General features: G+C 34.6%; 1 protein-coding gene across 1 annotated transcript in view; it reads left to right on the top strand.

Annotated features, from left to right (window-relative positions):
- The window catches only part of IQCM (IQ motif containing M), a 371,477-nt gene that overhangs the window by 96,398 nt on the left and 262,163 nt on the right, over positions 1-12,916 (top strand). Inside the window, 2 exon segments of the mRNA XM_068541959.1 lie at positions 9,074-9,083; positions 11,671-11,786. Coding sequence (XP_068398060.1) covers positions 9,074-9,083; positions 11,671-11,786 — 126 coding nt within the window.

The following is a 12,916-nucleotide window of genomic DNA, read 5'->3' as shown; positions in this document are numbered from 1 at the left end:
TCTTTTGGGTTAAGGCAAGTAGAGCAGTTAAACTAGAGGAAAAATTCATATATGGACATAGCGGTTAGTAAAACCACTAAGAAATGAACCTAATTTTGTCCTCAATTATTCTTAAAGTTGATGCTAAAATGATATATATTATGTTTCTTGAAAGAACCAAATTTTGTTGAATTTGATCTATTGATGTGTAGTAGTAAGAAGACAGAGCATCTGTGAAATATTTGATTAGTACAGTCAATTTTCGTTTATTAGTAGTAATAGAAACAGGGTCCACATGGCTACTGAGCTTCATAGATAACATTTAACACATTAATATTCAGAATTTTCATCATCCACTCAGAATTTAAACTTTTACTTGTAGTTATAACAAGTAGAAACGTTGATTTATGTTTTATCTTTGCTTCCTTTCTGATAATGGTTTAAAGGACTGAAAAGGACAGGTTGAAATTGACTAGTCCTTAAAACCAAATTGTAAATGTTGATCATAACAATGGAAAGTCCTTGTTGTTAGCTTATTTCACTTATCTTGTTTGTTATATTTATGTATGATACTTACTGTAGCTTTATAGACTTGGGCTTTGTGAATCACTTTGTACTTACACAAACCTCTAATTTTATTTTCTACAGTTTTCTGCCTGCAATTGAGTTTTGAGTTTTCACTAATCATATATGGTCTATATATGACCATACATATGCAAGGTGACAATCTATCTCGATACTAGCTATGACTAGGAGAGTTGAATAGAGTGAAACATTTGGAATAAACATACAAACACAAGCAGGGCTAAAATGCTGTACTATGATTATCCTTTTGTTTCTGCCACCAGAGTCTTTTTTCTTCTGTTGAATGTATTGCTTTAATGAGCTTTCAGTAAAGATAATGAAACATTAATGAACTTCAGTCTTCTGACCACCCAATCATCAAAGACAGAGGGAAATAACTAAAAATTAACAGTCTTTCATAGGGGATTAGATTCTTGTTTTCATTTTCTAATTTCATTCCAGAATTTCTAATTCTCATTCCAGAATTTGCACAATAATTCTAGCTCATGCATAACCTGCAAATATGAGGAAAACATAATTAGGACAGCTTTCCTCAAAATGTGAGTCAGGTACGAAGAATTTATGAACCTCGCACTCAGCCTATTAGGAACAAAAGAAAAGAATACAGACAAAAATTTGATCAAACCAGAAGCTATCACTTTTAGCAGTTTGGCATATTTTTGTTTAGTTCTTTTGTTTATGGAGTTTTTGGTTCATAATTAAAAGCATAAGGTATATAATATTTTAAATTTTCTATATAATGTAAAAAACTTCATAGGCAAAATTTTTGTTATCAAAAAATAATCCAATGTATGTATACATTGTAATTTTCTTAATGAATCTCCCATTACTGGACGTTTATCTTATTTCCAATTTTATTATTGTATTGGGGATCCCAAAGACCACCCCAGGCTTAATGATTTGCTAGGAGGACTCATGGGACTCAGTATATAGCCTTATCAACAGCTAAGTTTTATTATAGTGAAAGGATACAAAGCAGAATCAGCAAGGGAAAAGGCACATGGGATGAAGTCCAGAGGAAACCAGGAGCCAGCTTCCAAGAGTCCTCTTCCAGTGGAGTCACATGGATACACTTAATTCCTCCAGCAATGAGTCATGACACGTGTAAAGGGTTGTAACTGGGGAAACTCATTAGAGGTTCAGCACCCAAGGTTTTTACTGGGACATGGTTACATAGGTGCCCTCTGCTTAGCATGTACCAACACTCCAGATTTCCAGAAGGAAAGCAGGTATTCTGCATAAACCATATTTTTTGCACAGTTTAGGCATAGTGAGATACCCTTATCTTTTAGGGAAAGTTTTACGTCAGTGGGTAGGGAACTGTTTACCTGCCAAGTACTTAGATGCCAGCTGAGGATCAACCTTGCAAGCATCTTTTTCTAAGAATAGCAGTCTCAAGTTTGTTATGCTAACTCTTTTTCTGCACAATTATTATAAATAATGCTGTAATAAGCATCTTTGTTAATAAATCTTTTGGCATATTCCAGATTATTTCCTTATGAAAGATTCCTAGAAATTGATATTACATCAAAAATATGAGCTTTAAAACACTTCTCTTACTGATAAATTACTTTCCCAGAAGTCTTTTCAAATTTTCACTTTCACCAAGCATGTATGAGTGTGGGCACCAAAAACCTTGACTAAAATAGGTAAGATCCATATGGTCCAAACAGCAATTCATCATAAACCTGAAATAATTAATTAAAAAAAATTTAGAGTTATATGAGAGGAAAGAAAGACTAATCGTTGCTTCCATTTGTGGGGGGCAGGGACATTAAGAACACTCCCATTAAATTATCACCCAAAATGCACTTTTCCCCTAGACCTCTGTCTCTTTTTGCCTAGAGATCTATGACATCATTGTCATCTGTAAAAAACACACCATCCAATTCATTTTAACATTCATTTGCTTTAAACAGTTAGCACATATTCTGTACCAGGCATTGCAGTTGTGTGGAGGATAAAACAGTGCACTGGGCCTGCCTTTTCTCTTTGCTTTTGTTCATTTTTTTTTTTTTTACATAATTTTTGCTTTTTACCTAAAATTTTATGGCCTATTTTAAATGTTTTTCCTAAAACTGTAATTAGTTGTAATAAATTGCAGAAAACTTGGAAAGTACAGAGCACTCACAAAAAATGACAGTCCATTGGTATTCCACCACCCAGAGATACTCACTGTTAAATTCTGGTGTATTTGCTAGAATCTATTTTCCAGGTGTATTTTTTCCCTTGGTTAAACGACAGAGCTCCCTAAGAACACTCAGAGGATGTTCCTGTGATATGAAGAGGAACTCTGTGAAGGGTGATGCCATGACTCAGGTGATTCAGTTTGAACTTTTGAAAGGAGAAAAGTCATTATTTAAGTTCTCTGAACCTGAAAATAGCCATTATATTGTTCTTTGTTATTCTTGTCTTGTTTACTGAGTCTCTAGGTACATGTTCCAAGTGTTTAGCCATTGTAAGTGCGTGACAGAACAACATTGGTTATTGGTTATAGAGCAGGATTCCATGTGAAAGAATATTTCATTTGAACTGTGAGTGAATTCAAGTGTATACCCTAGGAAACAAATTGTTTGGTTCCTGAGAAAGTAGAATAGCAGAAAAGAAACTATGAGGTAAAGCCTGGGAGGACCAAGCTTTACATCAGAGCTACAGCATCCACGTACCACAAGTGATCCTACTAGAACTGCATACTGGTACGGCAAGAACTGCTGGTACTCTTACAGCATGATTTCTAAATTCTTTTATCCTTGAATTTGATTCCCATCTTGGTCTTGAGGTAAGTGTTTGTTTGTTTATTTACTTAAACAAAAACATATTTTTCTGAGCATATTTTCAGGGCACTGGTATATTTGAGAATGATTTGTTTCCTGGCCTTTATACATTGAGAACAATTTTGTTACGAAATTTCTGTTTCATACCTTTTCTTTTTCCTTGGTGGTATTCTGTTATTTATGGATTCTTTTACTGTTTCACAAAAGAAATTTGGAAGGAACCTGAGTTTTGCTCCTTTGAGATTTTTTTCTTTCTAAATGTATATGAAATTTTCTTTATTCTTATAATTTAAATGTTCTTTATTCCTTTAATTTTGCAGAATGTACTTGCGTACAAATCCTTTTTAATTAACTTTTCCTAAAACACAATAAGCCCTAATACTCAGAAGATGCAAATCTTTTTTCAGCTCAGGAAATTATTATTCAGTAGTGTATTTTTTTCATTCCTGATTGTTCTGTTTTCATCTTTGGTAAAGTGTATGATTCCTTTCATGGATATTTATCTTTTATCCTCTTTAATCTGTACTCTTCTCTCTCATAATTTTCGTCTTTGGACACTTTTCTTCTGCACTCTAGGAGTGCTTGCCAAATCCAGTCATTTGATATTCTGCACTGTCTTCTACTGCCCTACTAACTCTGAAGTACATTTTTGGTTTCCTTGTATTTCTTGCCTTTTTTAAAAAAACTATTTCCATTTTCGTTTGCCTTACAAATATTATTTTTTAAAGTCTTAGTTTATTTTTTCCTTGTTGCTTTTGACCTCTATTTTTTAAATTGAAATATAGTTGATTTACAATATTATATCAGTTTCAATATTTTACTACATTTAAAGTTCTTGTAAAATATTGGCTATATTTTTTTGTGCTGTACAATATATCCTTGTAGCCTGTTTATTTTATACATAGTAGTTTATACCTCTTACTCTCCTACCCCTATCCTGCCCCTCCCCACTTCCCTCTCCCCACCGGTAACCACTAGTTTACTGTCTATATCTGTGAGTCTGTTTCTGTTTTGTTATACTAATTCATTTGTTTTATTTTTTAGGTACCACATATAAGTGATAATTTAACATATTTGTCTTCCTCTGTCTGACTTATTTCACTAAGCATAATACCCTCTAGTTCCATCCACGTTGTTGCAAAATGTCAGAATTTTATCCTTTTATATGGATGAGTAATATTCCATTGTATATATATATGCACCACATCTTCTTTATCCATTCATATGTTGATGGACACTTAGGTTGCTTCCATATCCTGGCTATTGTAAATAATGCTGCTATGAATATTGGGATGCATGTATCTTTTCAAATTAGTGTTTTCATTTTCTTCAGATATATTTTCTCACATGATATACAAAAATAAACTCAATGGATTAAAGTCTTAAATGTAAGACTGGAAACCATAAAACTCCTAGAAGAAAACATAGGCAGACCACTCTTTGATATAAATCTTAGCAATATTTTTTGGGGGGGGGGGACCTGTCTCCTAAGTCAAAGGAAACTAAAGAAATAAACAAATGGGACCTAATTAAACTTAAAAGCTTTTGCACAGCAAAGGAAACCATGGACAAATAAAAAAGACAACCTAATGAATGGGAGAAAATGTTTGCAGATGATATGATTGATAAGGGGTTAATATCCAAAATATATAAACAGCTCATACAACTCAATATAAAAAAAAACCCAAACAACCAGATTAAAAATGGACAGAGGACCTGAATAAACATTTTTCCAAAGAAGGTATACAGATGGCCAATAGGCCCATGAAAACATACTCAACATCGCTAATCATCAGAGACATGCAAATCAAAATCACAATGAGATATCACCTCACACCTGTTAGAATGACTATCATCAAAAAGTCTACAAATAACAAAGTTGGTGAGGATGTTGAGAAAAGGGAACCCTTGTACACTGTTGGTGGGAATATAAATTGGTGCAGCCACTATGGAAACAGTATGGAAGTTCCTCAAAAAACTAGAAATAGAACTACCACATGACTGAGCAATTCTCCTCCTTGGTGTATATCCAATTGGTGTATAAAACACAAATTCAAAAAGATACATGCACCCCCATGTTTTGGCCTCTATTTTGAAGAGTTGGCTTGCTACAATACAGTGAGAATGCCAACACTTTCTAAAATTTTCTTCTGAGTCTAGTAGAATATTTTACTCAATTTTCAGAATTGCAGACTGCATTAGTTTCCCATGGCTCCTCTAACAATTTACCAAAACTTGCTAGCTTAAACCAATACATATTTATTCTCTTATAGTTCTAGAGGCTAGAAATCCAAAATTAATTTTACTGGACTAAGTTGTCAAGAGTCTGGACTCAGAGTTTTGGGACTCTAGGGAAGAATCTGTTTCCTTGCCTTTTCTAGCTTCTGAAGGCTGCTTGCATTTCTTGGCTCATGACCTCTTTCTCAAATCACTCCAGTTTCTTGCTTCTGTCATCACATTTCCTTCTCCCCTTTTAGTCACATCTCCCCTTTGTAAGGACACTTGCATGTAGGGTCTGTCAGGATAATCCAGGATAATCTTGCCCTCTCAGGATTCTTAATTTAATCATACCTGCAAAGTCCCTCTTATCCTATGAGCTAACATTTACAGGTTCTAGGGATGAGGATGTGATATCTTTGGGGCCATTGTTCAGTCTACTGTAGGGAACTTTCCCCTTGTATCACAATCATATGGGCTTCAAATTCAGAATGACCTGGGATCACACAACCACTTAGCAATTGTCTGAACTTGGGCAAGTGACTTAATTAGTTTTCTTTGCTGTTAAACTGGGATAAACTCAGCACCGACCTCATAGGGTTACTTTGCCGATTAGATCAAGTAATGTATGTTAAGTGTTTAACAAACTAGGTCCTCACTAAATGTTAACTAGCATTGTCATGATTAATGTAGGACCCAATGTGTTTACTCTGCCCTGAATAAGGAGAAACAGATCTATGCAAAGTGAGTGATTTCACAAATAGAGAACATGGTGGATTTTTCTCAGCTCCACTCCATGTTCACTTGGGTGTATTGGTCACCTTTTCTTGTTCTATAGTTGATGAGCAGGTGTCAATGCCCACTTCTCTGCTCAATTCCTGGTAACTGCAGACATCTATCTGGAATAGGTTGGCTCTGCCAAGGTGGGGCCTTTCCTATTCCACCCCTTCGTTCTTTATTATTTTTAGCTGTTCAGCACATGAGAATTATAATCTCCATTATACATTGTTATCAAGACCTGCCAGTCCCACCCTCTGCACAGAGCTCTTTCCTTGAAATAGGACTGTATTAAATCCTACCACCAGGATTACTTCATTCCTAGTTTTTTCTTGGAGCTGTATTGTCCAAGTGGATCGTGATAGATGGGGGTATGGAGAGGGAAATGGTTTTTCAATAGCAGCACCCACATTTTATTTTATTTTATTTTATTTTTTGAATTAATTTTTATTGGAGTATAGTTGCTTTACAATGTTGTGTTAGTTTCTACTGTACAGCAAAATGAATCAGCTATACATATACATATATCCCCTCTTTTTTGGATTTCCTTCCCATTTAGCTCACCACAGTGCATTAAGTAGAGTTCCCTGTGCTATACAGTATGTTTTCATTAGTTATCTATTTTATACATAGTATCAATAGTGTATATGTGTCAATCCCAATCTCCCAATTCCCCCCACCACTCGCCTTCCCCCTTGGTATCCATATATTTCTTCTCTACAGCTGTGTCTCTATTTCTGCTTTGCAAATAAGATCATCTACACCATTTTTCTAGATTCCACATATATGCATTAATATACAATATTTGTTTTTCTCTTTCTGACTTACTTCAGTCTGTATGAGAGTCTCTAGGTCCATCCACATCTCTACAAATGACCCAATTTCATTCCTTTTCATGGCTGAGTAGTATTCCATTGTATATATGTACCACATCTTCTTTATCCATTGCTCTGTTGATGGACATTTAGGTTGCTTCCATGTCCTGGCTCTTGTAAATAGTGAGCAGCACCCACATTTTAGAGAAATGGTTTTTGTTCTGTTTGGTTTTTTCTTAGGTGGTATTAAGCTTCTTTCTAATGGCTTTCAGATGGGCTAGGGGTTTATTATTATGTAAAGATCACTGATTGCTTTCCTCAGTTCACTTCCATCATCCTAATTAATGAAAATTTTTTCTCAACTGCAGATAGGTGAATGGTTAAATTTAATTTTTTTGTGACCTTGACATTTTTGTCTTTGATTGTTATAGTATTTTCTTGAGGCTATAAAAGGGGCTGCCTCACAGTCGAAGGTAACAAGCCATATTGAACCAGAAATCATGATTTTTTTGAACATTTTTTATTTACTATAAGCTTGGAAGTATCTGCCAAACTTGTTCAAATACTTGGCAATTCAGAAAGATATTATGCAACAGTCATGCTACTGTTCTATTATATTATATCCTAATCATGATGAAGTTCTCATATATTTTTCTAACTCACGTTAAGCTTATCCTGCATCTTAGTACTGCCACTGTATCTACAAACAACTGTTTCCACCTGATAGCCAAAAAAAAATAAAAAGACTAAAGCTATGTTTTATTTGCTGTCTCTCAGCACACATATAAAAGTGTTAAATAGAACCTAGTACAAAAGGAGTTACTCATATTTCTTAGATGTTTTGTAACATATGATTTGGGAGCCATGAATACTAACTGGTATTCAGTAGATATAAATAAGTTAGTTTGTTGGATCATTATTTTTATTGAATCCTTTTGGAAGCGGTTCATTATAACCAAAAGAAGGTAAATAGTTTAAGTAATTTTAGAATACATATTGTTCATTTTTGACTATAAATTAACAATATGAATTGATTTAAATGGACATTTCAGTCATTGATTCTAAAATTTGAACTAATACAAGAAATGGAATTCAGCTGCCCAAGCAAGCTTCTGGGGTTTGATTATTCAACTGATTAAGATGCTATTTGTCAACTCTAGTTTACCACCCCTTTTAATTATATAGTTAATCAAACTAAGAACTGCTAATTCTGTCTCCTATTAATTGATTGTAATTACCTACAGATTAAAACTGCATGTGCAATTAACTCAGAGAATTAATTGATAGAAGGGAATTGATAAAAGGGAAACAGAACGAGCTTGGCATAAAAGAGGCTCTAGGGACAACAGGACTGCTGAACCCAGTGGTGTCTTTGGCTCTGTCAAGTCCTCGTAAAGATACACCGCACTTGCTGCTGGACTTCTCTGGCTCTGTCAGAGGCAGTTGCATAGATTATTTCCTGTGAACGTTTGGTTTCTTGGTTGACTGAAACAATATATTTGAAAAGTTTAAACTCCTATTGTCTTTGGGTTTTGTGCTGATATTCAGACAATTTGGACAAATCTATCAATTTGCAATATGGAGGAAATGCTTGTCACTACAAAGATCACAGAAAAGTGGTGAATGTTTTAACTAGCTAGAGATTCTTCCTTCCTTCCTCCCTCTTTTCCCTTGTTTCTTTCCTCATTTTCTTGGCAATATCACCAGATACAATCTTACCAGTTTTCTGTGACTCATCTAAATAATTTGTTTCTAAAGTAATTATGCTTATTAGATTTTAAAAATCCCTCTCATCTGTGTAAATAATTGACTCATTGTTAACTGCATAAATTTGAATGAAAATGGGAAATGAAATAAAAAGCCACCCCCAACTCATATGTATTTAAAAACTATTACCATTATAAACATCAAGATAAATATCAAGAGAGGGAAGATGGTCTGGTGAAAAAAATATTTGGTCCTGAAAAAAAGAATTTAAAGAATTTTAAAAATCCCTTTTTAAAGACTCTTCCATTTTTTCAGATGTTTATATCAGTTGTATTACATGGGGCCTTCCACTCTCAGCAGTTTCCTGAGTGGCCTTTCACCCAATACCAAGTCACTGCAGTAGCATATACTAAACATATGCTTGGGGCACAGCATTGTATTCAAAATTATGGAGAATACAAAGCAAGTTAAAGACTCTCAAGTCTAGATAGGGAGATGAGATCTAAAGAAGACAACAAAATAACATGAACTAGTGGTATAATAAAGTTCTTCAAAGAGTCTAAATAAGTATTGAGGAAACGCAAGGATACAAAGACATCAGTATGGATATTTAACAATTTTTTTAATGTTCAAAGTTAGCTAATAACTCCTTGTTAATCTGATGGGATATTTTGGTTTCTTTCCAAATTTTGCTCTTGTATTTTCCCCAGATTTGTTTAATCTCAGAGTATTTTATTCTGTCCTGCTGGCTGATAAACTGGGAGTTCTAACAAGATTTCTTATTTTTTCACCTATCAATATACAGCCTACTCTTGCTCCCTCTCTCTCTTTCTCTCTCTCTCTCTCTCACACACACACACACACACACACACCCTTAGATTTCAGAATCTTAATTTCTCTTTGTCATTATCTGTGAAGCTTGTTGGCTCTGTGAAGGGTTTGTGAAGATTTAGTCTGATGTATGACTTTGGTCTTCTTCAAACTATCAGCTTATAACTTTCGACTGACTTTGTGGAATAAACTGGAATTTGTTGCACGTCACCTTCTGTGCTTGGCTTCTGAGGAGGAGTCGTTAGTATAGATCAGTGTGTGAATGATTACCTTGAGGATTTTAGTGGAGGCTTTACTGCTTCCTGAAGTGGAAAAGTTTTAGCTATATTTTCTAGTGTGATACCTGTATACTGGAGAAAATAATGTATGGCCTTCTTGATAATATGAGTCTGTTTTGTGGGTAAACAAGATAAAATATTTGAAATGCTCTGGAATCTCTTGGAAAAATAAGTCATATAGCATTTAGTTTCATTTTGGGTTGGGCTCTTCAGTGATCAGGAAGATTCCCTTTTGCCTGTGAGATTTAACCTTGTGAGGCTAATTCTAGTTCACTAGTGTTTACATAGTAACTTTAATCACATCGCTAATGAACCAGAATCACAGAGCAATTCCAAGTAAGATATTGCCCTTGCCCTGGAAGAGTTTATACATTTAAAAAGGAGATTGGAAAGAGATGCTCTGTTATCTAAAATAGTGAGAACATTTATTGTAGAAGTTCATTAAAGGAAGTGGGCGAAATAGGGATAGTGCTAGTGAATTGAGAAATGCTTCAAATTAGTCAAAAAAGCTTCATAAGAAATGTGGGGTATACACATCTCTAATACTCTTATGCTATCCCTTTATATCCCCCTGGGTTTATGAAAGTCCCCAGTAAAGTATGACGTGTATGGCCTTTCCCTTGCTATCCTCTTCTCAGATAGTAATATTTTCAGATTCTGTATGATCTACTCATTATTGGCATTCGCTTCCATTAAAGATATTCATTTCTTCATATTGGGTTGTGATTGAGATACATAATTTGTTATGGTGCCTCTCCTAGAGATTCTTCCTTTTTGATAGAGGGCAGAGACTGACTGAAATTGAGGAAATATATGTAAAATTAAGATGGGGTAGAATGTGTGTGTGTATATTGATTAGGATGTCTCTGACCCATATAGGACCCTTATGGTCCTATAAATAAATTGAAGCAATGAAATGAGAGAATACATTCCTTCTGATTTTTCTCTAAATTTATATGAAATTAACTGGTCCATGGAGGACTCTATTAAATTAAAAGTTTCAGGAAGATATGTATATGAATAAGTATTAGAAAGAAAATTGGAAATGTAAAAATAGTTTGATTCATTTGGATGGCAGGATTAAATTGTATTTCTGAGAAATAAGTGGACAAATAAATCTGAAATCTCCTCCTCTTCATTAAAAATTTTGTGCAGAAATCCCACATAACTACCAAGAGACGGAAGAAATATGTGGGCATATACTGGCTAACCTTTTGCTCTTCCAACCTATTTACCTTAAATACTTTCAATAATTTTATTTACTTCACAATATCAAAACTAGCACCTTCATAATAATTTTGAATTCTCTTTTAAAGTGCTTATGTAACAGGGAGAGGAGGTTTTCTTTTGTTTTCATTAGTGCTATTCACAAATCTGATTTTGCTTTAAGCCTCCCTTAAAAAAGGAGTCAGTGTTCTTGAAGAGAAGAATCAAAAGAATGAACTTATTAGTTTTCTGATGGGCACACTGTATGTAATAAAAACACGAGAGCTTTACTGTATGAGGAAGCCCATTAATTGAAGCCTCTCTCTATGCAGTGCTATCACTTCCTCATCTTGCTATGGTTAGATGAAAAGATGTGATTTTAATACAGAATAGTGGGCCATAAAGATGATTTACTTTCCTCTTTGTAACACTAAGCAGTATGATCAGTGTGTACTTTTCCTGGATAAATATTCTTTTAACCTGCATTGATATTTCCAACAGACAGAGCGTTCTATGATTGGAGAGGAGTAGTGTCAGAAAGGTTTTCCTGTTTGGCTCGTGACTCCAGTTGGCCTAGTTTCTCTGGATCATCATCAGTATTTCAGGATTATTGTAGTGTAAGTATTTGTAAAACTGGACATAGAGATGGATTACCATTTTTCTAGCAAATGATTGAATTCATTTTGATATAACATGTAAGATGTTACTATGGGCATATTTCATTCCTAAAATGATTCCCCATTGAAATTCATCTTTTTTCTGAAGAAGTGCTTTTGTTCTGTTGTCTTATTTTGTGTAAATCTTGCTGATCACCTTAACTCCTAAATATGTATATTAGTTTTTGTTTGAAGAGTGGTAATAGCCAAAGTGATCATCACAATGGTTTGCCCTAAATGTGATAGCGACTATTTTTGTAATGGTACCTAGACTATCAAGAAAATACAGTGGAAGCCAGTGGAGAATAAAGATGTTTGTTAGGAGTGTGGCACTAAGAGGACTTAACAATCCAAGGACAATGTCACGACCACATACTAATGGTTTTGTGAGTGAGTGCTCTCTAAACTGGGACGTGAGAATCTATGACTTGAAGATGGAATCAGGACTTCACATTAAGTTCACATGCTCATCAGGGCCAGCTCTGAGATGTCTCTATGTAAATACAGTAAGTCCCCTACATATGAACCTCCAAGTTGCGAACTTTCAAAGATGCGAATGTGTTCACATGTCCAATCACGTAAGTTAGTTCACGTGTCTGGCATACATTGTTACGTGCGTGCATCCTGTACGAGTGGTTGTGCTTTTGTGTACTTTACTGTATAGTACTGTGTAGAGTACAGTAGTACAGTACGTTTATTTCAAGCCCAGGATGTCCAGAAGCAAGCGTAAAAGCAGCAGTATGTATTGTACTGTACTTTTCAAGGTACTGTACTATAAGATTAAAAATGTTTTCTTTATTTTTTGTGTTTTTTTATGTATTATTTGTGTGAAAAGTATTATAAACCATTACAGTACAGTAGTATATAGCTAACTGTGTTAGTTGGGTACCTAGGCTGACTTTGTTGGACTTATGAACAAATTGGACTTAACGAATGCTCTCTCGGAGCAGAACTTGTTCGTGTGTAGGTGACTTACTGTAGTAGAAACAACTCATGTGATTCTGAAATCTTTAGCAATGATTTCTTAAAAGAGTGCAAAATGCCATTTTATAATATTTGTGTCTCACGGTGTCTGTATAGATGTCTGGATT

Source organism: Eschrichtius robustus, chromosome 4, assembly GCF_028021215.1.
Source record: "Eschrichtius robustus isolate mEscRob2 chromosome 4, mEscRob2.pri, whole genome shotgun sequence".
Taxonomy (NCBI): domain Eukaryota; kingdom Metazoa; phylum Chordata; class Mammalia; order Artiodactyla; family Eschrichtiidae; genus Eschrichtius; species Eschrichtius robustus.
Note: the sequence above shows the minus strand (reverse complement) of the source record. Positions and strands in the feature narration are given on the sequence as shown.